Below are 26,514 nucleotides of genomic sequence, written 5' to 3' on the forward strand. Positions count from 1 at the left end.
GAGAACTGACAGGTATCCAAATGGGGGGGGGGGGGGGGCTATACAATCAAGGACTGAGGAGGACTATTGCAAGCAGCAACTCACATCAGTTACTACAAATATGACACGCTAAAAGGTTAACCGTGCAGGGGGTCTCCAGTGCAGATGACATACAGTAACACTTTTTTTTTGTGGACGACAGACATCATGCAATCCTGGAAAATTATCTGCTCCAAAAAACATTTGCGCAAATGCCATACGTGCATAAGAAGAATTTGACATGGACTTTCCTGAGGTGGATAAACAACAAAAAGGCTGAAAGCAATTTGGCTCGGCATTATGTATGTATTGCTGTTTACATAACCAAAAGCCTAGATCATCATATAACCTGTTCAAGGAGAGGATCGGAGTTCAAGATTAGCAAAGGGCCAAGACGTTTGATCACGCAATCAGCAGTGTAGGGAGTCTGCAGCAGCATTTTCTCCAGGAAAAGTAATTATTTCAACCCTATTTTTTATTTGATTCAAAATGTTTACAACTTTACTTATACTAAAAATTATTTAAAAAAAACCTTTACCGCCTATAGAGCCTGGCCTGGATGTGCAAATACAAAACATTACTAATACAACATTAACCCCTTTGCTCCAGCGCCTCCTGGCCCTTTAGTTTCAGATGCCGGGAGGCAGGGTGGGGTTTATAATCATGCGATTGCTGCAATTGTCTGTCGCATGATTGGAAAGCTCCAGATTGCAAGTGGTGATCTGGAGATTTGTTAGCCGCCGGTAACGTTGTCGGCAAGCTCTCTCAGCACAGCTACATTTACAGTCTGGTACGTAAAATATGCGGTTGCTCATCGTCAAGGCCACATGTTTGCATATTGTTGGTGTGAAGGAGTTAAGGACTAGTTCACCCCATAATCCTTGCATTCAGAGTGTACCCAACCCCATTGTGTTTCATAAAGGGAAACAAAAGATGATGTAGTATAATTTAACTATGCTATAGAAATCCCATCTCCACTCCCAAGTAGGGTATAATACCATGCTCACTCATGTGGAATGCTTACATACAGTAGTGTATTAAGATTTTGTGCTGCCCTAGGCCTGACTAAACTCGTGTACCCCCAAATTTAAATATGACCCACCCCTTCCTGTCAAGGCCACACCCCTTACTCTTTAAGACCGGGGGTTGGATTCCCTTAATTTGCAGAGATTTCTTCTCACTTCCTGTTTGGCTATGGGGCAGGAAGTAAAGGGCTCTCTTCAATTGGGCAGGGGAAATACCCTTCCCTACTAAATTAAAAGAAAAAAAAAAAAAGTGTTGCCTATAGATCCATTTTAAGCACAAATTTCTGATCATTTTATGGAGAGGACCAAGAAGACATAACCATGCCAATGGCGCAGCTAAAAACATAGCACGGTGAGGCAGGTTTGTGGTCCAGGATGATAAAAGTCAAAATTAGAAGCGCCTCCCCCCAGTTGCAGAATGCCATCCGCCCACATACTGAAAGCAGTGCGGCTGCTTTATGGGTGCGCTAGACTAATTTTCCACTCTGCCCAGTCCGCCCCATAAGACTGGCGCTACACTAGCAGTGTAGCGCAAGCCGGCGGTGACTCTTTCCATCCTGCCCCCCTGCAAAGTGCTGCCCATCTGATATGCTGAACTCTTCCAATGTTTTTTAGGTGGGAGGCTTGAGACAATGTTGAAAAACATGCTGTGGTTTACATGAGGTGGAAATAACTTTGAATAAATAAATGGCATGTTGATAACACTATAGGCATGGAACTTGAACAATAGCCACTTTATATGGAATAAATGAATTGAACTAATCAATGCATTCATTCCAATATGACGAATATTAATTATATGCAAGATTTGTTTATACAATACATTCACCCACTGAGGTGCGTAATTAGCAAGTCATTAATATAAAAGTTAGATCAAATATAGTGCACTATAATTATAAATAGAAAGCAATTCACTGCAATATCTAGTATGCTATTATCTCCCAGTGGTTTAGTTGATTTGTTTTTTTCTCTGAATGAATGTTTTTATTGTTGTGTTATAGTAATTTGTGTTATTTGCATATCTGGACCAAGCTCTACTGATGTTAAAAGTTTTAATTATATATTTGCATATATCGATGGTAAGGAGTCCTTGGTAGTTCCCTTTTTTGAAGAATTGTAAACCTTTTTGAACGAGGGTCTGTTCACATCAGGTGGATTGGACTGAACCGGAAAAAGGATACCCAGTGCAGTCCAATGGACCTGGGGTGTGATTTTGCTAAACTTCTGTCTTGGTGATGACACAGGAAATGAGAAAATTACACCAATGTTCAAAAATAAAAGATTTGGTTGGAGTTGAGCTTCATGTTAACATAGTAAAATGTAATCCGTGGGGTTTACAAAGCGTCACATGGCTTTTGTGTAACTAGAACACTGACCTGTGGACAAGATTATGTGCTACTGGGTCTCAACATGAGAGGTGCCGGTGAAGTGACTCCAATGGAGTAGAATGTGCAGCACAGGGAGGACACTGGCCAGACTATGGCCACCAAATGTATGAATTCACTCCTTTCTGAAGAACGGATTGTCTACTTTGGCATGGAAAGCCATTAAGTGAACGTCTAACTTAATGGTCTTCAACAGCATAAATGGCATACAGTACTATTTCAGTAACTGCTTACAGATGTTCAAGTCTTATCCCAAAGAATCTAGAGGAATTCCCTCAAAGCACAAGTGCCCACAAAAAAGTTCCATGCCTCAAATGGGGAATTTGTGCTAGGTCTGGACACTTGGCTTGTTAAGATGACGGGGAAAAGGTTCCCATTTTTCTTTATCAGAGATGAGATATCTGCTGGGTATGATCAACCTATAAGACCATCTTCAAACCCCCACAGAGATACAGGCCAAGAATAAGCTCAAAACAAAAGTCATTATTTCCCAACAATTAGAACAATGTGCATTAAAATCAACCAACCAAAATTTATTGTTGAGCAGTTTTGCGTCAGACCTTTAAATCGCAAGGAGTATATACTGCATTGGCTGAGATCCGGCATATTGGAAACATGCTCCATTTAAACCATGGGTAATGGTTACTATACCCTCAGTGTATAGGTATAGTAGATGGTAGCTGCTTATCACCAACTGATCCTTTTCATCTGTCTCTTCCAAAATAGTTGAACACCACCTTCTAATCCAACCATGTGCCGTACCAAATTTAATCTTTAGATTGTGTTGTATGTGAAAAATGAAATCCCAGCTCCTGCAAAAGGTTTGGCAGGATGGCAGGTATTTCGTAATGGAAGCAGGAATTTAGGTTTTACTTTAAAGGGCCAATCCCCCTTAAAGTGATGTTTTAGCCATGGATGGAGCTTGGGGGGGGGGGGGGGGGGGCTTAGACTGTATCTAGACTGTTATAAGATTTGAAAGTTAGCCTTGACAGGGTGTTCTCAAACACCTTTGTGTGTTTCAGCTCCTCTGTTAACATTTCCCATTAATTAAAATCTAGAATGGTTGGTAGGAAATCTTCCTAATTGATATAGCAGGTGTGTACTACTTGGAAACCCAGTAATGCAATCTCATCAACAGTTCCTGAGCAATAGAGAAAACTTTAGTGGGTTCACCTGGAGTTGCACGCTTTTTACTTGTTATGCAGTCAGGCTGCATAACAAGCAAAGACCATGGCATTTTTATGTATTTTTTCTATGCGTGTATGCACTGTAAAATCTTCCCTGTGTCGGCAGCACACTGGAGAGTCAGACTGCTGCTCTCACACAGAATGTAGAAGAGTCAAGGTCTCCAGAGGTCCATCACTCCCCCCAGCACAGTGCTCCAATCAACAATGCTTCTCAGAGATTACTTGAGTATAGGAGTACCCTTAAGGAAGTTCAATAGTTAGGTGGGATCTCAACTTTTACAGACATTTAGACCCGAGATAGATATATATATAGATGCTAGGAAAATTACCCCCAACTTTCTGGCCTAGGGAGACAAATTCCTTGAAACTGGTGGGTACAGATAGCAAAACGACAAACAGAGTTCTAACCCTACCCTTTCAAAACCCAACACAATTTTTAGGATGAATTGCATGTGACCAGTTCAATAAAATACGGCTACCCCCCCTGGTTCCAATACAATAGAGCTTTGCAATGAACCAAGTCAAACTCTTTAGCTACACCCACCACCCCCCCCCCCCCCCCCCCCCAACTTAAAAGCATGAACTTTGCTTATTTTGGGCTATCCATGGTTCTAGCTGTCAGCTGAGCAGATCTGAATCAAAGTATCATTAAAGTATTAAGCCAAGCCACATTTTTTGTGTTCTTCATTGTTGCATGGTGTAAAAAATAGAATTTTTTTTATTTTTTTTGTCCTCACTGCAACATCCTTTTCACCATTTTCATACACCTCCAACGAGAAAAGGATTTTACGGTTCTGTTCTAGAATATGGGGAGGGGGGGGGGGGTGTATGACAACCAGCAGGGGCTGCCCTTGGTAGTCTTGTTTTTTTGTTGTACCTAGTGTCCTATTTCTGCAGGTAGAATTTTACCCGGTAAGTGAGGATCTAAAGCAAAATACGTCCTCCAATAAGCCTAAATTTTTTTTTATCATTTTAAAATCGAAAAACTTACATAAGATGTGAAAAATATAAAACAACCTTGTTGGCAACACAGATTATTTCCTTCTCATGCCCTGACCTATGCTGCCCTTCTAAAAATCTTGGCCTACATATGTTGGTAGGTGGGGGGAATGGGGGTTTGTCTTGGGAAATCATTCACATATTAGCAGCACCTCCCAGGTTCAGTCGTGAGAGCTAACCAAAAAAGCAGAAGAGTAAACAAATACGAAAGCTCATCCTGATGAATAAAATATCAGGGGGATCGAAAAGGGTTTGGATACATCTAAGCATACAGAAGCCCCTTTTAAAAAATAGATGCTAGACTAGATTGAGAAAATACCCATATAATCAATTTAAATTAAATAATGAAAATCTATTGATAATGTTTTGCAGGAGAAGGATAGAGGAGGTAGACTACATGTTTCTTCCAATGGGGGCTTTAGTGATATTTTTTGTAGCTTCATGTTCAAAGTTATTTTCTATCCCTCTGTACTACTGTTTAGATATTAGCATGTTTACACTTCTTTTGTATGTTGGTGTTTCCAATAATGTTCTGTGATCTCTCACAGACCTGTACTAAAACCCACCAAGAGACATTTTAGATTCAATGGTGTTTTAAGGACAAAGCTTTTAGATATACCAAAAACAAATGGCTCTCTTATGTGGAACACACCCTACAGCTTCCATTAGTTTCACTGAGTGAAAAAAGGTTAAAATGTGTAGTTGTGGTGGTTTTGCAAGGCATAGGAAGCAACAGGGTCACCATGGAATTGTCTGGTAATGTCAAAACATAAAATTGTCTAAAATTGAATTAATATAATCCAGTGGTCAATGATTTCCATGTAAGGATATCTCCTTTGAGATTTGTCTTCAAGCAGAGCAGTTAATATAATAAAGTAATGGGTTTTCCCAAGTACCCCCATCCCCCCATGATACTTGCCTTCCCTGCTGACCCAACAACTGCTGTGTAACCTGCATGTCTGATAGATTTAGAGCTTAAACAATGTTAACGTTCTCCTGCTCATCAGTTCACACTGTTTGGGCATGGTGATTGGCCACTCAGACCAGGTACTAAGGTCTCGAAAGAGGTCATGTGCTCCCAATATCTGCAAGGATTGGGGATCTTCTGAGGGTTCAGAGGTAGCAATGGGCAAAGTGACAAATTCTCTTTCAGCAAAATCAGGAAGGTGAGAAGTGTAAAGGTTGAATATTTGCTAAAAGTCTGTAGTGGGGGGTAAAATCTAAAGCTAAAAAGCAGCGAGGAGGAGCGGGGTGGGGAAGGGCAGCTAACTATCTCAAAATGGACAACAGCACTCAGAAGAGGCTTTGAACTCAGTCCAATGTTCTTTTCTATGAAGAATGGTTGGTTGAAAAATGTCCTAGACAGGGCATTGCCACCGGACGTGACCAAATATAGGCTATTTCAAATCATTGGCTATTTTCCAAGACCAAAACTGAGGCAAGAAAAATGTCCTAAAATGGGCACTTGTTCATTTAGAACATCTTTCTTCCCTCTGTTTTGCAGAGATGTGTCAACTGTTTATTACTTCCATGAAACTGATTGGTGGTGAATTTATTATACGAAAAGGCGTGGGTACGCTTTCATTATCACACCCTATCTGTCTCAGGTTGTGTCATGGATAAGATGTGGACGAACAAAGGGGGACTGAGGTGAAGACAGCAGAATTACCTGATTATGTGATAACTGTGAGATGCCATAATGCAGCAAAGAGAAAGAGAGGAGGAACATGCAAAGACCGTTATGAGATTCAACACAAAGAAAGTACAAGGTTAGTCATTGTTCAAACATTTGGCCTGACTGTGAAAGTAGCGGAAAGCAGAGGCGGACATTTTGAAATGTTGACAATTCTGGACACTCAGATTTTCCACAGGATGTACTGGAGCAGAATCCAGAAATGATATTCTACAACTACTAGTGATGGGATAAAATGTTGATACAAATGCTGTGATGACCATTTTTGTAGGTGACCCTATTTTCTAACAGTATTTAGGAGAATGGAAAGTGGCAATTTTGTTGGTAACCCAGCTCTGTACCAATGTTCATAAAAATGGTAGTATGGAGGTTCTTTATGAATGTGGTAAACGCTCTAGGTGACCTAATGCTGTACCAATATTCATAAGAACGAAAGCAATATTAAAGTACCTTATGAAGATGGCCATTTTCTAGGTCACCTGATACTGTACAACAATGAGAGTGGAAGTGGTATTGAGTATACCCATGAAGGCTGGAATTTTGTAAGGTCAGAAAACAGCTGGGGAATTTCCAGACATCGGTGCCCTCATGGAGACATTTTTTGTTTGGTTTCCAGTAAATTCACAATAAGCTTGAGCTCACAAAATGGTTTATGAATATGCTCATTTCTCAAGATTAAAGGTTTATATCAAAGCAAAACCTGAGCTTTACGTTATATCAAAGCTGGGAAAAAGGCAAAAGGAAGCAAATCAAGAGTTTACTATAAAGTAAAACGTTAAGAACACTGCACCATCAACACAAACAAATGTGCAATGGTCTGGAATGACAATTGTTATATCTATGAATTTTACCAGACATGCAATCTTTTTCAGAGGCATAATTGGTCAACCACAAGGAATTTTTCCTGTCAGTACTAAAGTCTCCCTTAGGACAGAGATTAGGGGTCTCTGGGTGCCTCTCCTCAATGGCTTGATTGGATAATTTATTTATTTTCTATCTGCCTAGAATTCAGCTCTTAACATTTAGCAGTTGTGCCATACCAATGTCTATATCTAGCTTAGAATGAGGAACGTTTTTAAATTCCTCTATTGATTCACCTCTATAAACAAAATGCAAGGAGTGAGAAAGATCTGTGATGGAAAAGGAAAGCAATTGTATTATCAGCATGGTAGCTCAAGGACATTTTAACAAATATTGCTTCCTTGTAATATTTTTACAATACCATAATTAACCTTTCAAAGATGAAGATGGAATTATTATTTATGGTTCACATGATAATGCTCACAGTCACTCATTTTGTTTTTTAACAGACCGCTGCCATAAAAATGAAGGACAACCTCAAAAACGTTATAGCTAAACCACCATAACCATGGTTGCCACACTATATGCGTGAGGCATTTGCTCATTAGCCAGGCCCACACATCTCGACAGTTCAGTACACTACTCTTACATTGCCGTGGCGCCATATATTGTATTTGTGCATTTTTTTTTCCCCCCGAATGCCTTGTAGGCCGGTTAATCAACTAGCCTAGAGAGAAGGGATACCAGGATGGAATCAGTTACAGATCTGCATGCAGCGCTCTGTTGGATGACAAGTTATATCAGAAAACAGAAGGGAATCATGTGCAGCTCTCAGGCAGCAAGAGAAAGGAAAAGGGTGAAATGTTGCATTTACAATTTTGCTTTGATATATAAAAGTAAAACATTCCTTTGTTATTCGGTATTAATTCTATGTTTCTCACAGTTACCGATTCCATTTTTAAAGTACCCACACTGGTAGACATATAGACCATACAAGTGATTTAGTTGACAAAGTATTAAAAATACAACACTTACTTCTGTAATACAAAAATGCCTATAATTACAGTGAATGAGATCAAGTCTGTAGTGATCCAAATGAGAGAATATTCTTCTGGAGGCTGCAAGATACAAAAAGAGGAACAAATATTAGCAGCATAGCTGAAATGATGTACAGGAGCCTTCTGCTGTTTTACTTGCGTATACAGGCCTGCTACCCTCTATGTAATACACCGAGTAATTGAACATACAGTAACAGTCAGTTAGGTTGAGGAAAAAAAAAAAAAAAGACCATTAAGTTCAACTAGTGAGAGAAAACCCATAAACAGAACCCTATAGCCACAGTTCATAGAGATGAAGGCAAAAACCCTTGTAAAGCCCCATACATACCATCAGATTTTCTGCTAGTTTTTGTCTTCGCATTTACCAAAATAATGTAGTGCAAGGGCCTGCCTGCATACAAATTGAAACTCCTAAGGTTTGACCTTATATTATATGGTTTTGGTAAATCTGAAAACAAAAATCAGCAGAAAATCTGATAGTGTGTATGGGGCGTTAGGCACGTTCCAATTTGTTCCAACAGGGGGAAAAAATTCCTTCCCAATCCCCTAATGCAATTGGATATTCCCTGGACCAATGTATGGCGTAAATACGTATAAATGGCGTCCACATTTTTGTTTACATTTTACGGGACAGCTAGAAGTCCGGCGCTTTAATGCAAAAAAAAACAAAAAACAGTATATAAGCCAATTTTTAGAAAAACATCAAAGATGACGTTTACTAGATACCCAATACGTCATGCTTTAAAACTAGGCATGCTCGCGGAATGGTCACAAACTGATACCTAAAAACCTCCATAGGCGATGCGTTAAATTTTTTTTTTTTTTTACAGGTTTGCATGCAGGGATAGAGGAGTTTTAGTTTTTAATTTTATTCCAATCACAAGAAATGTAAATATTCCTTGTGATACAAATAAACCATGACAGGACTGCTTTATGGAGCCATCTAGGGTCTATAGGACCCCAAATCTCTCCACTACCCTGAAAAACACGAGGAAAAAAACATGGCAGCATTTACATCTGCCCTAACTCGAAGTGATGTAATGCCATTGCTTCCGGTCACCTAGACCAGCCTTTTTGAACCAGGGTGCCTTCAGGGTTCTTCAGGGGTGGCCTTGGCAAAATGCATAAAAATTGCCTCAAAGTTGTGTACCAGCAATCCTTTTTGATACACAAAACCACATTTTCATTGTGCAGCATTACAACCTTAGGCATTGCACTGACATCATTGGTTGAAAAGGAGTACACTGGGCACCAACACACCGGCCTTGTTTGACCCCCTCCCCATGTTCCTCTATGACAGCACTGGGGTCATGTTAGCTGTGTGGGGCAGAGAAAAGGAGGGGGGAGGGGGGAAGCTTGAATACTAGTCAGTACCCATGTGCAAAAGTATTTGCTTTCAAAGAATAAATCACCTCTAATGTTGGGTGTCTTATGTGTATGGATGCTGTTGCAATATGTAAATAATTTGTTTAGTTTTTTTTTTACATTTTAGAATGGGGTGCCTTGAGCCCATGCAGAATTTTAAAGGGTTCCTTGACTGGAAAAATTGAGACCATAGAGATGTCATCACTTCTGGTCCTCGGGCAGCACCATCATTGGTCACAGCGATCACACGGTGCCGGCAGCAGTGCATTGATCAGTCATCTGTTGCGTCCCGTGAACACAGCGAGTGACGGAGCACTCCACAACGTGGCCTGGGAGGATGTCATCCGATACAAGCTCAAACAAAGAGCAAATCTTGCTTTTTAGATCCAAGGTCTGCTTTAACCACTTCTGGGTGGCAAGTGGTTAAAGCAGACCTTGGATCTAAAAAGCAAGGTCCGTTCTTTGAGCTTGTTTCATATGATGTCCTTCCGGGCCGCACTGTCAATCGCTGTGTCCACAGGACACAGTGGATGACTGATCAGTGCACTGCTGCTGGTACCATGTGATCACTGTGACCAATCACAGCTGATCACAAGACAATTGTACACAATGGATAGCTTTCATTCATGCCATCCATTGTGTTGATCTCTGGGATTGGTCAGTGACTACATGGTACAGACAGAGCCAATCACAACCCATCTGTACCATGTGATTAGCTGTGGCCAACCACAGCTAACCACATTAGTAAATACTGAATGAATCGATTTAATTCAGTAAAAGTGGTTGCTTATAACAGTGAATTTCACTGGTATAAGCAATCACGTAAAATAATTTTTTTACATACTGTCACCAGTCATTGTCCTGGATCACCACCACACCAGTTATAGGAACAACGCTGTACAGCACTGGTGACAGTATGTAAAAAAAAAACAAAAAAAAAAAAACAAACACTCATGATGCCTCATACTAAATATCTTGGACTGTCTATTTTCCAAAAAGGGTAATTTGTATGGGGAATTTGTACTGTCCTGGCATTTTTTGGGCCTCAAAAAATTAGAGCGACTGTCCGTACATCATGAACTGATGAATTTTCAGATACAGTGGGCAAAAATATTGAACATGTCACCATTTTTCTAGGTAAATATATTTCTAAAGGTCATTGACATGAAATTTTTACCACGTCAGTAACAGCCCACGCAATCCATACATACAAAGAAACCAAAACCAATAAGTTCAGAAAATAAGTTATGTGCAATAAAATGGCATGACACAGGGAAAAGGTATTGAACGCATGAAGAAAGGGAGGCGCAAAAAGGCATGGAAAGCCAAGACACCAGCTGAAATCCATCAGTAATTAGGAAGCAATCCTGCCCCTTGCCAGTACAAATGAATATCAGCTGGTTCAGTCTCAACTGTTGGCCTATAAAAAAAAAAAAAAAAAATTGTCTCATTACCAAGATGTCACACAAGAAACATCTCATGATGGGTAAAAGCAAAGAAGTCACTCAAGACCTTCACAACCTTATTGTTGCAAAACATACTGATGGCATGGAGTTAAAACAAAATGAGAGCACCACTCCTCAATGAGGTAATGGGACTCTCTCAGATGTGTCACTATCTCTGAGGTAAGCATATACACAATGGATGATAATAAAATATGAATTTATTACAAAGTATACACAATATAAAAATGTAATTGATGGTAGCATTAGGCCATATACAAAGTTGACCAAAAATTATACTCAATCCATAAAAGCTTCAGAGATGCTTGTATGTACAGTAATCCAGCGCGTTTCGCAGACATCTGCTTCTTCTGGGCAGCTCAACATGAATCAAATTCTATAACATTAACTCTGTACTGACTGCATCATCAAAGTAGAGTGAATGGACCATCACCCGGTCATTGAACGGTGAGATCAGAATCACTGTAATGGTCTGGTGGGCATCGGATCGTATCCACGGCAGGATAGTATTAAACCAATGATTATTTGAGTATGGCAGAGATATACTGCATAATTGTGTATGGATGAACAACGTTCAAGTATTCCTCAAACTCTAATACAACAGTGACAGCGAGGAACGGATCCGAGATTGAATACTTGGATGCTATTAATACACATACACTGATGGCATTGGTTACAGAAGGATTTCTAAACTTCTGAAAGTCCCATTGAGCACTGCTGGGGCCACAATCCGGAAGTGGAAAGAACATAATTTCACCATAAGTCGGCCACGACCAGCTGCTCCTTCCAAGATTTCTGACAGAGGGGTGAAAATAATGATCAGAAGAGTTGTTCAGGAGCCAAGGACCACTTGGAGAGCTTCAGAAAGAGCTGGAATCAGCAGGTACAATAATATATATAAAAAAAAAAACAAACGAATAAACTCAACCGCCATGCCCTATATGCAGGTTCACCCAGGGGCGGATCTGAGAATTCTGGTGAGTGGGCTGCTCCAAGGGGGGGGGGGGGGGGAGGGGCGGGTGTCTGCCGGCTTGGTTGGTGAGAGCGGGCGGGATGCTTGGCGGGCAGATGAGAGTGTGCGGGTGAGCAGCTGGGCGGCTCGATGGGTGAGCAGACAGCTGGCCAATCAGGGAGTCGGTGGGAGGGGGAGCAGAGGGATGACATCTCTCACCACACGGCGCCAGCTCTGCATCCCTGTAGTGCAGTTCCGCCCTCACTGTGCAGGCAGCCACGGGAAGCAGAGAGATGACATCTCTCTGCTGCCTGACTGATAATCTGCTTCCTGACTCTGGGACACAGCAAGAGACCACTTTAGTAGGAAAGTGACACAGCAGGAGACAATCCGCAACGTGTGGCAGGTGACGTGGCAAGAGACAATCTGCATCTGGTGACATGACAAGTGACAATCTGCATCAGGTAGACTCTGGATCCGCCCCTGCGCTCACCATGTAAGACTCCATTGCTGAAGAAAAAGCACGTTGAAGCTCGTTTAAAGTTTGCTGCACAACATTTAGACAAGCCTATGAAATACTGGGAGAATATAGTCTGGTCAGATTAGACCAAAATTGAACTCTTTGAATGCCATATAACATAGCATGTTTGGAGTTCAAATGGAACATCACCACAAAAACACCCCCCATACCAACAGTGAAGTTTGGAGGTGGGAACATCATGGTGTGGGGCTTTTTTTCAGCATATGGTACTGGCAAACTTCATATCATTGAATGAGGAATGAATGGAAAAAAATGTACCAAGACATTCTGCTGCCATCTACCAGGATGGTGAAGATGAAACGAGGGTGGACATTTCAGCAAGACAATGATCCCAAACACAAAGCCAAAGAAAAACTCTCAATTGGTTTCAAAGTAAAAAAATGAGCTGCTCGAATGGCCCATCCAATCACCTGACTTGAACCCAATAGAAAATCTATGGAAAGAACTAAAGATCAGAATTCATAGAAGAGGCCCATGGAACCTTCAGAAGAATGGGCCAAAATGACACCTGAGCAATGCATGCGACTGGTTTCTCCATACAGGAAGCCTCTTGAAACTGTCATTACCAAAGGATTGTGTACCAAGTATTAAATAACTTTCAGTTAGTGCATTCAATACCTTTTCCCTGTGCCATTCCATTTTATTACACATAATTTTGGAACTCATTGTTTTGGTTTCTTTGTATGCATGTATTGCTTGGGTTGTTACCATGGTGAAAATTTCATGGCGATAGCACCTTTTAGAAATATATTTACCTAAAAAAATGGTGACGTGTTCAATAATTATTTTACCTGCTGTATAAACCACTGTTTGTGGACTCTATATCTATCCTACAGACTAATATAGACTCAATTTGGGTTATTTCCATCAAAGAAATGTTGCAGAATACAGTTTGGCCTAAATTTATGAAGATAAATGTGCAAAATTTTATAACCAAGACAAAGAAAAAACTTTTTTTTAAACATTGTGGTGTCTTTTTTTTTATTTATTTAGCTGGAAATTGGCCTGGCCAGAAAGAGGAGGAGGGGGGTGACTGGTATTCAAGTGGTTAAGCATAATTTGTTTTTTGTTCTAATATTTGTTTCTAATATTTTATTGACCTGTGCAGTTTTCATATAAGCTACTGTATCCTCATAGATATCAAACGGATGTATGTGTGGGCTGCCTGCATGCTGGTATGAAACCAGGAAGCATCCAAGTGGTGTTCAGACTGCCCTGGATAGCGCAGGTACAACACCTTTAAACCGCTTGCCGACTGTATACTGTAAATATATACGGCGTCAAAGGCGGCTCTCCTGCGCAAGATCACGTACCTAGTAGGCAATCCGTTGCTTCAGAGTTTGGGGGGTGCAGAGGGTGCAGATTGTGCCATACAGTTTACCCTCACACACAGTTATTTCCACGTTCTAGGAAATAAATTTCTTCATAAATGTGTGACAACAATGGAAGCGGGGTTTGCTCCGAGCTATGCAAACCCTTTCAAGAAGTTCACATTTTATTCAGCAACCCTTTTGAAGAAAACCTCACCCCTTTAGATTAAGCATACAGTATAGGCAATGTCCTCATTCTCTAGAACAGTGGTCTTCAAAGTGTGGCCCTTTGCCTGCCTTTATTTGGCCCTTGGGGCACCATTTGACCATCCCAATGAAACAAGACACTACTCTGCCCATTAGCACCCAAAAAAATGGGTTATAATTCCTGCCGCTGACAATGGGACAAAATCCTCCTACCGACACCAACAATGGGGCAAAATTACTCCCATTAATGCCAAAGATGGGGCATTGTATACTCCTACTGATGCCAGGAAAATTTCTATGCCTGCTGGCCACAGTCTGGCCCTTCTAAAATCTGAAGGACAGTAAACTAGCCCTTTGTTTGGAAAGTCTGGACACCCCTGATCTAGAAAGGTACCTAATCAGCTATTTTGTACTCCAAGTAATATTGCATAGTAACTCATTTGGTATCCATTTCATTTATATTATCTCTCCATCCATACACCAATATTATGTATGGATTTTTATGTCTATGTTGATTTTTTTTTCTCTTTATGTGTAAAAATCTTTTTTGAATATATTCCTTTTATAATATAAAATATATGTTTGCCTTAAAAGTCCTACTGTACTGGGTGAACCTGCACAGCCCTGAGACATGTAGATGGAGGTACTTTATTCATCCAGGGTACAATCTTGGTTTCCATTTACAGCTGTCCTGACATTTAAAATTGCTTTTACAGCGATCACTGTAATAAGCAAACAGTGTAAAAAAAAAATCCCAACCACCTTCTCGTAGTAGTACAGTGTCGCTAAGGTGAGACTGCACTATTATGGTGACATTATGAAAAAAAATAAAAAATTGTCCCTAATCACTGCCACACCAGTCATATGGTCATATTATATAATTATCTTAATTTAATTTTCCAAAAAACAAAAAAACAAAAACAAAAAAAAACAAAACAAACACTCGCCATGCCTCTTAAAGCGGACCTCCACCGCACGTTTTTGGCTAGATAAAAAAACTTTCTTCTTCTAACTTACCTTTTTATGAAGTAAAGCCTGTACTTCCGGTCCACGGCACAGGACATCATATACTCTTCTTTGGCAAGGCCCCCCCCCATGTCTTCTGGGACGTGTGCATCTCAGAACACAGCCGGCCATTCACAAAGTGCTGCGCAACATGCGCAGTAGGAAATGGGCAGTGAAGCCGCAAGGCTCCACTGCCCGTTTCCTTTAATTAGAATGGCGGCGCCTGCACCTGGTCCGATGGAGGGATCGGCCTTGGGGGGGCGGGGGGGGGCAATCGTGGGCTAAATGGACAGGTAAGTATCCTTATTTATTTTTTTAAAGTCAGCAGCTACAAACACTGTAGCTGCCGATATTTAATAAAAAATGTGTGGGTGGAACACCGCTTTAATAACTCAGACTGTCTACTTTCCACAAATGGATCATTTGGGGGTTATTTGTACTGTCCTGGCATTTTAGGCTCTCAAGAAATGAGAGGCTGTTAGTGAATCAGGATTAATCGAGTTTCAAGTATAGCACCCACTGATTGGCATCTGCTGTGTGTAATCTTAGCACAGCTGAGTCTCTGGCTGTGCGTGTGCCCCCCTACCTGGAAGTGCCAGGTCACTACCCAGTATGCGATCTGACGCAGCAGGGTCACCTTGTCGCCATACATTTAAGTTATACAGTTGCCAAGTGGATAACTTTCACACAGACTAAGTAACATACAATGATTTGGGTTATTTTTAGCAAAGAAATGTAGCAGAATAACTTTTGTCCTAAATTTATGAAGACCTAAATTTATAAAGAAATATTTATTTGCAAATATTTATAACAGAAACAAATAAACATTTTTATTTTTTTTAAAACATTTTGTTTATAAAATATAAAAACGTAGTGGTGATTAACCACTTCAGCCCCGGACCAATAAACACCTTAAGGACCAGAGGTCTTTTTCCAATTTCGCACTGCGCTGCTTTAACTGGTAATTGCGCGGTCATGCAATATTGCACCCAAACGAAATTTACGTCCTTTTCTTCCCACAAATAGAGCTTTCTTTTGATGGTATTTGATTGCCTCTGCGATTTTTATTTTTTGCGATATAAATGGAAAAAGAGCGAAAATTTTGAAAAAAAATTATATTTTCTTCTTTTTGTTATAAGAAAAATCGAATAAACTAAATTTTAGTCATACATTGAGGGCAAAATTTATTCAGCCACATGTCTTTAGTAAAAAAAATGTCAATAAACGTATATTTTTTGGTTTGCGCAAAAGTTATAGTGTCTACAAACTAGAGTACATTTTCTGGAATTTACACAGCTTTTAATTTATGACTGCCTATCTCATTTCTTGAGGTGCTAAAATGGCAGGGCAGTACAAACCCCCCCCCCCCCCCAAATGACCCCATTTTGGAAAGTAGACACCCCAAGCTATTTGCTGAGGGCCATGTTGAGACCATTGAATATTTTTTTTTTTTTGTCCCAAGGGATTGAATAATGACAAAAAATAAAAAAAAAATTTTTTTTTTACAAAAAGTTGTCACTAAATGATATATTGCTCACACATGCCATGGTTATATGTGGAATTGCACCCCAAAATATATTCCGCTACTTCTCCCGAGTATGGGGATACCACATGTGTGGGACTTTTTGGGAGTCTAGTCGCGCACGGCACCCCGAAAACCAATCACCACCTTCAGGATTTCTAAAGGTGCAAATTTTTGATTTCACTCCTCACTACCTATCACAGTGTCGAAGGCCATAAAATGCCAAAATAGCACAAAACCCCCCAAAATGACCCCATTTTGGAAAATAGACACCCCAAGCTATTTACTGAGAGGCATGTTGAGTCCATGGAATATTTTATATTTTGCCACAAATTGCGGGAATATTACAAACTTTTTTTTTTTTTGCACAAAGTTGTCACTAAATGATATATTGCTCACACATGCTATGGGCAGAAGTCAAATTACACCCCAAAATAAATTCTGCTGCTTCTCCCGAGTACGGGGATACCACATGTGGGGGACTTTTTGGGAGCCTAGCCACGTACGGGACCCCGAAAACCAAGCACTGCCTTCCGGATTTAAATATAAAATGCTACCAAAAAAACTGTTAGCGATCGCAGGGATCAGGCCTGACTCTGCGATCGCTGCAGTTATGTGTTTAGTGTTTTGTAAGTGACAGTGATCGATCGATACTGCACTTGGGTGGGCTGGGCAGAGGGGCAAAACGCAGGTGCTAGCAGGTATCTGGGCTGATCCCGCTAACAATGCGTTTTTTTGGAACCCTAAACTGCTGGGGACGCTAGTATAGATCTGATCAGATATTGATCTGTTCAGATTCTATACCACTACGGGAGGTTTATGCTTTGCGTGTGGGTGTTAGCGGTACTGGCACTAACCTAGCGCTGCCTGGGGCGACGCAGACCCTGACCCTAAAACCTAATTGATATCACCCGCCGGGTGATCAGGGGGTTAAACCTTTATTGGGTAATAAATGGTGGGTGCCCTGATGCTATAAAAAGCAAACTAACCAGAGTCACCCGTAACACTTATACGGTGATCAGTGGTGAAAGGGTTAACTAGGGGCAATCAGGGGGTTTAAATTTTTATTAGGTAGTATATGGGGGTCCCTGGCGCTATATAAAAACCTGACGGGGAACCTAAATAACTAACTGGCTAACCAGCGTCACCAGTGACACTTATACTGTGATCGCTGGTGAAAGGGTTAACTAGGGGCAATCAGGGGGTTAAAACCATTATTGGGTAGTATATCGGGGTACCTAGCGCTATAAAAACCTGGCGGTGAACCTAAAAAAAAAAAAAAACTAGCTACCTAGCGACACTACTGCAGCGATCAGAAAAATGATTGCTTAGTGACACTGGCAAAAGGGGGTGAAAGGGTTAACTCTAGGGGCAATCAGGGGGTTAAATCTTTATTGGGGGGTGATAGGGGGCTACCCTGGACCTAACACTAACTGCCCTGACAGTTTTTACTTTTACAACTGACACTGAATGCAGTGATCAGTAAAGAAATGATCAATGCAATCAGTGACACTGTGACTGGGGGGGAGGGGGGGTTTGTGTGCCTGTGTGTACCTACATGTCAGTGTAGTATTGGTGCACGCTTACTTTGTGTCTTCTCCTCGTAGTCCGGTCAAAAAGACCGCCCCGAGGAGAATGACATCACTTCCTCCTTCCTGTGTAAACAATACACAGTGGGAGGAAGCTTGTCATTGGCCAGGAGCGATCCAGAGGGGGTGGCCAGAAACCAACGGCCATCCCCTCATCACGGATCGCTCCTGGAGCGAACCGGAGCGCCGTATCCAGCGGGAAGGGGTCCGATCGGACCCCCCACCCGCTGGAAGGCAGGCACGTACATGTACGTGCTTGTGCCTGCCTGTGCCATTGTGATGACGTACAATGGCAATACAGCGGTACTTAAGTGGTTAAACACCACCAAAAGAAAGCCCCATCTACCTTAATAAAACGATACATTTAATTTGGGTACAGTGTTGCATGACCTGAGTAATTGTCATTCAAATTGTGACAGCTCTAAAAACATAAAAAGGGCCTAGGCAGGAGCGATGAGAAAGTGTCAGGTATTGAGGTGGTTAAAGTGGTTGTAAAGTCGTGTTTTTTTTTTTTTTATATAAAAAGAACAAACATGTTATAGACACAGTGGTGTAGTGGGTAGCACATTTGCATAGCTTTGAATCCCAACCCAGACATTACCTGTCTGGAGTTTGCATTTTCTTCATGCGTGGGTTTCCTCCGGGTACTCAGGTTTCCTCCCACACTCCAAAGACATGCTGGTAGGTTAATTCGCTTCTGTCCAAAATTGGCCTTAGTATATGAATGTGAGATGGGGACCTAAGATTGTGGGCTCCTTGAGGGTGAGGACTGATGTGAGTGTGCGATGTATGTGTGGAGCGCTGCGTAAACTGACGGCGCTCTATGGGTACCGTAAATGATATAATAGATGGGCATCTTAATGAGACACAATGTACAGGGATAGGGACAATTGTAAACACTCAGGTTGAATTGGATGGACTGGTCTTTATTCAACCATACCAACCATGTAACTATTTTATACTTATCTGCTCTGTGCAGCCCAGATGATCCTCTTTTCAGATACTTCTTCGCTGCTCTTGGCCCCTCCTTCCTGTTGAGTGCCCCCCACAGCAAGCAGCTTGCTATGGGGGCACCCGAGCAGACTAACAGCTCCCTGACTCATTTTAAGCACAGGGCTGCTGTTTGGCCCTGCCCCCTCTATCTCCTGATTGGTTGACTTTTGACAGTGGCGGGAGAGTCCTGGATGGCCAAGACACTTGTGGGCATCGCTGGACAGAGATGGGGCTCAGGTAAGTATTAGAGGGACTGAGGGCAGCTGCTGCAAACAGAAGGCTTTTGAGCTTCATGCTTACAATACATTAAAATAAAAAACCTTTTGACTTTACAGGCAAAACCGTGTAATTAGTGCTACTACCTAGAGGAGGAACATAAGGCAGTAATATGTTGATGCTGAGGACAGCACCACTCAGTTTAGGAATGATGACTTACCAATATCCAGACGGGAGAAGGCACCTTACTAAGAATATGTGAAGCATCTGAGGTAATGGACGGGACCCCGGCACACCACAGCACCGAGAACAGCCAGGGTTCGTTGACGACATATGTGTTGAGCGTTAGGTTGTGTGACTGGTATTCCCTGTTAAGAGGGGAACAGAAAAGCGAAATTACAGAATGTAGAGAGATGCCTGCTGGCTGGAAATGGAGAGTCACTGTCACCAGACTATTGATTGCAACAAAAATCTGCCTAGAAGATTATCAATTTATTTAATGCATGCTGCTCATATATAAAAATCTCTCTTGTGTAGACATCCAAAAACAGACTTGCTGGATGTCACCATCTTAGATCCGATTTCAGCAGCCCGAGCAGGTACTCAAGTGATACTCAATAGTGTTCCCCTTTGCAATTACCACAACTACATAAAAAAAGGTTAAGTAGAGAGGTGAGGGGAGGGGTGGAGGAGTTGGGCCAGCACAGACAGACTATGCTACAAGGTAGCCTGTGTATAAATAACTAAATCAGACCACTTCTGTCCAAAAAGAGGGGCGGGGTGTACAGTGCCTTGAAATTTTCCACATTTTGTCATATTACAACCAAAAACAAATGTATTTTATTGGGATTTTATGTGATAGACCAGCACAAAGTGGCAAATAATTGTGAAATGGAAGAAAAATTATAAATGGTTTTCAAAATTCAAAAAGTGTGGCGTGTATTTATATTCAGCCCCCCTTTACTCTGATACCCTTAACTAAAATCTAGCGTAACCTATTGCCTTCAGAAGTCACCTAATTCGTAAATGGAGTCCGCCTGTGTATTTTCATCTCAGTATAAATACAGCTGTTCTGTGAATCCCTCAGAGATTTGTTCGAGAACCTTAGTGATCAAAGATTATCATGAAGGCCAAGGAACACACCAGACAGGTCAGTGAGAAAGCTGTGGAGAAGTTTAAAGCAGGGTTTGGTTATTAAAAAAATATCCCAAGTTTTGAAAATCTCATGGAGCAACGTTCAATCTATGATCGGAAAATGGAAAGAGTATGGCACAACTGCAAACCTACCAAGACATGGCCGTCCACCTAAACTGACAGGCCGGGCAAGGAGAGCATTAATGAGAGATGCAGCCAAGAAGCCCATGGTAACTCTGGAGGAGCTGCAGAGATCAACAGCTCAGGTGGGAGAATCTGTCCACAGGACAAATATTCGTTGCGCACTCCACAAATCTGACCTTTATGGAAGAGTGGCAAGAAGAAAGCCATTGTTAAAAATAAAAATAAAAATTATAACTCTCTATAACTCTCTATAACTCTCTATAACTCTCTATAACTCTCTATAACTCTCTATAACTCTCTATAACTCTCTATAACTCTCTATAACTCTCTATAACTCTCTATAACTCTCTATAACTCTCTATAACTCTCTATAACTCTCTATAACTCTCTCTCAATTGCACTTTGCAAGAAGGCATGTGGGGCAAACATGTGGAAGAAGGTGTTCTGGTCAGACAAGACCAAAATTTTACTTTTTGACCTTAAAAGCAAAATGCTATGTGTGGTGGAAAATACTGAACATCACCCTGAACACACCATCCCCACCATGAAACATGGTGGTAGCGGCATCATGTTGTGGGGATGCTTTTCTTCAAACGGGACAGGGAAGCTGGTCAGAGTTGATGAATAGAGCCAAATGCAGGGCAATCTCAGAAAAAAACCTCTTTGAATCTGCAAAACACTTGACTGGGGCAGAGGTTTACCTTCCAGCAGGACAAGAACCCTAAACACACAGCCAGAGATACAATGGAACAGTTTAAATCAAACATAGAATGGCTTAGTCAAGTCTAGACCTAAATCTAATGGAGAATCTGTGGCAAGACTTGAAAGTTGCTGTTCACAGACGCTCTCCATCCAATCCAACAGAGCTTGAGCTGTTTTACAAAGTAGAATGGGCAAAAAATGTCACTCTAGATGTGCAAAGCTGGTAGAGACATCCCCAAAAAGACTTGCAGCTGTAATTGAAGCAAAAGGTGGTTCTACAAAGTATTGACTTTTCACATACCGTATATACTCGAGTATAAGCCGAGATTTTCAGCCTCTTTTTTGAGGCTGAAAGTGCCCCCCTCGGCTTATACTCGAGTCATCGCCGTCTGCCTGCCCGATCAGCGTGTCGAGCAGACAGACGGCGGACATTCTACTATTCAAAAGCCGCGCCTCCGTCTGTGATAGGCGGAACACTCAATTTCCCAGCAGTCAGTGGTCCGCCTATCACGGACATCCGCTCATCCTCATACTACGGACGAGGATGAGAGGATGTCCGTGATAGGCGGAACACAGACTGCTGGGAAATTGAGTGTTCCGCCTATCACAGACGGAGGCGCGGCTTTTGAACAGAGGAATGGCCGCCGAGGCGCCGACGAAGAGCGGCGATCCTGGCATGGCTGAAGGACGGAGGCTCGGGACGGGACGGAGGCTCGGGACGGGACGGAGGCTCGGGACACAGGTAGGCTGGACACACAGGGATGGATGGATGGACACACACACACAGGGATGGATGGATGGACACACACACACAGGGATGGATGGATGGACACACACACACAGGGATGGATGGATGGACACACACACACACAGGGATGGATGGATGGACGGACACACACACACACAGGGATGGATGGATGGACGGACACACACACACACAGGGATGGATGGACGGACACACACACACACATGGATGGATGGACACACACACACACACAGGGATGGATGGATGGACACACACACACACACACAGGGATGGATGGATGGACACACACACACACACAGGGATGGATGGATGGACACACACACACACACACACAGGGATGGATGGATGGACACACACAGGGATGGATGGATGGACACACACAGGGATGGATGGATGGACACACACACAGGGATGGATGGACGGACACACACACAGGGATGGATGGATGGACACACACACAGGGATGGATGGATGGACACACACACACACAGGGATGGATGGATGGACACACACACACACAGGGATGGATGGATGGACACACACACAGGGATGGATGGACACACACACAGGGATGGATGGACACACACACAGGGATGGATGGACACACACACAGGGATGGATGGACACACACACACAGGGATGGATGGACACACACACACAGGGATGGATGGACACACACACACAGGGATGGATGGACACACACACACAGGGATGGATGGACACACACACACACAGGGATGGATGGATGGACACACACACAGGGATGGATGGATGGACACACACACAGGGATGGATGGACGGACACACACAGGGATGGATGGACGGACACACACAGGGATGGATGGACGGACACACACAGGGATGGATGGACACACACACACAGGGATGGATGGATGGACACACACGGATGGATGGACGGACACACAGGGATGGATGGATGGACACACACACACACAGGGATGGATGGATGGACACACACAGGGATGGACGGACACACACGGATGGATGGACGGACACACAGGAATGGATGGACGGACACACAGGGATGGATGGACGGACACACAGGGATGGATGGACGGACACACAGGGATGGATGGACGGACACACAGGGATGGATGGATGGACGGACACACAGGGATGGATGGATGGACGGACACAGGGATGGATGGATGGACGGACACACAGGGATGGATGGATGGACGGACACACAGGGATGGATGGATGGACGGACACACAGGGATGGATGGATGGACACAGACACAGGGATGGATGGATGGACACACACACAGGGATGGATGGATGGACACACACACAGGGATGGATGGACACACACACACACAGGGATGGATGGATGGACACACACACACAGGGATGGATGGATGGACACACACACAGGGATGGATGGACACACACACAGGGATGGATGGACACACACACAGGGATGGATGGACACACACACAGGGATGGATGGACACACACACAGGGATGGATGGACACACACACAGGGATGGATGGACACACACACAGGGATGGATGGACACACACACAGGGATGGATGGACACACACACAGGGATGGATGGACACACACACACAGGGATGGATGGACACACACACAGGGATGGATGGACACACACACAGGGATGGATGGACACACACACAGGGATGGATGGACACACACACAGGGATGGATGGACACACACACAGGGATGGATGGACACACACACAGGGATGGATGGACACACACACACAGGGATGGATGGATGGACACACACACAGGGATGGATGGATGGACACACACACAGGGATGGATGGATGGACACACACACAGGGATGGATGGATGGACGGACACACACAGGGATGGATGGACACACACACACAGGGATGGATGGACGGACACACACGGATGGATGGACGGACACACACGGATGGATGGACGGACACACACGGATGGATGGACGGACACACAGGGATGGATGGATGGACGGACACACAGGGATGGATGGATGGACGGACACACAGGGATGGATGGATGGACGGACACACAGGGATGGATGGATGGACGGACACACAGGGATGGATGGATGGACGGACACACAGGGATGGATGGATGGACGGACACACAGGGATGGATGGATGGACGGACACACAGGGATGGATGGACGGACACACAGGGATGGATGGATGGACGGACACACAGGGATGGATGGATGGACGGACACACAGGGATGGATGGATGGACGGACACACAGGGATGGATGGATGGACGGACACACAGGGATGGATGGATGGACGGACACACAGGGATGGATGGATGGACGGACACACAGGGATGGATGGATGGACGGACACACAGGGATGGATGGATGGACGGACACACAGGGATGGATGGATGGACGGACACACAGGGATGGATGGATGGACACACACACAGGGATGGATGGATGGACACACACACAGGGATGGATGGATGGACACACACACAGGGATGGATGGATGGACACACACACAGGGATGGATGGATGGACACACACACAGGGATGGATGGATGGACACACACACAGGGATGGATGGATGGACACACACACAGGGATGGACGGACACACAGGGATGGACAGGCATGTCTCACCCTCGGCTTATACACGAGTCAATAAGTTTCCCAGTTTTTTTGGGGTAAATTGGGGGCCTCGGCTTATATTCGGGTCGGCCTATACTCGAGTATATACGGTATTTGTAAAAAAAAAAAAAATTCAAAAACATCATTTTCCTTTTACAATTATGTGCCACTTTGTGTTGGTCTATCACATAAAATCCCAATAAAATACATTTACGTTTTTGGGTGTAGCATGACAAAATGTGGAAAATTTCAAGGGGTGTGAATACTTTTTCAAGGCACTGTATATGTTGTTCTTGTGTCTTTCTGCCCTTCAAATCTACAATACTGCACCACTGCAAAATAAACTGGAAAAAGCAGCTGACCTTGTTTTAAAGATGAATTCCAGTTGAGGCAATTATTTAGCTACCTTGGTCCAAATTGGACCCATGTAAGTACAGTATATACTGTGCCATACCTGTGGGATCCCTCTGGAAGTGGGAAATATTACAGAGATCTCCACTTGCTTTCAGATCCAGTGCTGAACAGCTTGTCCTTCTGCAGTGTGAGCAAAGTGGGTCGCTCTCTTGGTGTGAGTGCCATTTAACACCATTTTCTGAATGAATGCAAAGTGTTCTTTAATTGAATGGGGTGGAGAGGTTAGGCAATAACATCATGATCCATGATCGCCATCTAGTCCATTTAGAGAACACTTTGCATTCAATGAGAAAATGCAAAGTGTTCTCTGAATGTCTCATATGCTGAGCGAGCAACGGGTTTTGTTCAATATGAATTTAGGGGTGCGAAAGCTAGAAGAGCTCGATATAGTAGTGGCGTCAATCACAGTAATTTCAAGATCCCACAGGTATGGCACATACAGTGGGTATAGAAAAAGAAGCCCCCCACCCCCCCTTAATCACACTTTGTTGATTTTGTGGCCTAAAAGGAAGACCAACCATTTTTGTTTTATCCAGCTGTATTTGGAAAAAGGATCACCCCCCATGTTGGTATATTGCTGGACCACATTTTGATTTAAATTGCAGCCTTTAGTGTGAGACATATCCCAACAGACTAAAGGCTGGAATGAAAGCAAAGGGTGGTTCAACAAAATACTGACACAAGGGGGGGGGGTTTGGGATGGGGGTTGATCTGTTTCCCAACTCAGCGATTATGTTTTTTTATTTTTTTCTGACATGTTGGTTCTATCTCTCACTTGGTTGTTATATGTTGCACTAGTAAATACAGCTGGATAAACCAAAAACTGTCTGTCTTCCTTTCAGGCTTCAAAGCAACAAAATTTGATTTTAAAGGGGGAAGGGGGGGGTTGATTCTTTTCTATACCCACTGTACATGCTTATATGGATTAAAGCTGGAACAATGTTACTATGTACAAATTACCATACCTAGAATGTAGCCCTTGCTGAGAACCATGAATGAATCTCACCTGATGTCTTCTTGGTCGACCTCAGTATACCTCAGGTTAACGAAGGTGATGTATCTGTCCTTTAAGTATTGTGGATCTCTCTTCACACTGGAGGCCTGCTGGAATCCTGGAGCCAGCTGTCTGACTAAAGTTCTCTCGTGGTCAGAGAGCCAGACAACCTGGGGGGGAAACAAGCATCAAAACATCTTCACTCGCACAACAAAAAGTCCTGGTTATACATAACCATTGTTTCATCAACAATGCAGAGTAGAGCAGAGCTTCCTTAAAGTGGTTGTAAAGTCGCTCTGATCCCCTCTGTTAGATAATGCTATGTTCCCCTGTGTGTGATTTAAAAAAAAAAAAAAAGCCGCTGTGTACCTTATTCCATAGCACCGATTGGTGCTCATGTGACCGCCCAGCTCGC

The 26,514-nt window shown here is 42.9% G+C and overlaps 1 protein-coding gene across 7 annotated transcripts in view; it reads right to left on the reverse strand.

Moving 5' to 3' along the window:
* The window catches only part of GDPD5 (glycerophosphodiester phosphodiesterase domain containing 5), a 333,808-nt gene that overhangs the window by 13,635 nt on the left and 293,659 nt on the right, over positions 1-26,514 (reverse strand). For 5 of the 7 annotated variants that reach the window (XM_077451454.1, XM_077451449.1, XM_077451456.1 and 2 more), the window contains 4 exons: positions 26,112-26,269; positions 19,550-19,697; positions 8,144-8,226; positions 6,284-6,298 (listed from right to left, as the gene is read on the reverse strand). In XM_077451454.1, the coding sequence (XP_077307580.1) occupies positions 6,284-6,298; positions 8,144-8,226; positions 19,550-19,697; positions 26,112-26,269 (404 nt within the window). The remainder of the gene's footprint in view (positions 1-6,283; positions 6,299-8,143; positions 8,227-19,549; positions 19,698-26,111; positions 26,270-26,514) is intronic. The other 2 variants (XM_077451455.1, XM_077451453.1) reach the window with 1 other exon arrangement.

Source organism: Lithobates pipiens, unplaced genomic scaffold (assembly GCF_037356315.1).
Source record: "Lithobates pipiens isolate NorthernLeopardFrog02 unplaced genomic scaffold, aLitPip1_a1.2 Scaffold_23, whole genome shotgun sequence".
NCBI classification, from domain to species: domain Eukaryota; kingdom Metazoa; phylum Chordata; class Amphibia; order Anura; family Ranidae; genus Lithobates; species Lithobates pipiens.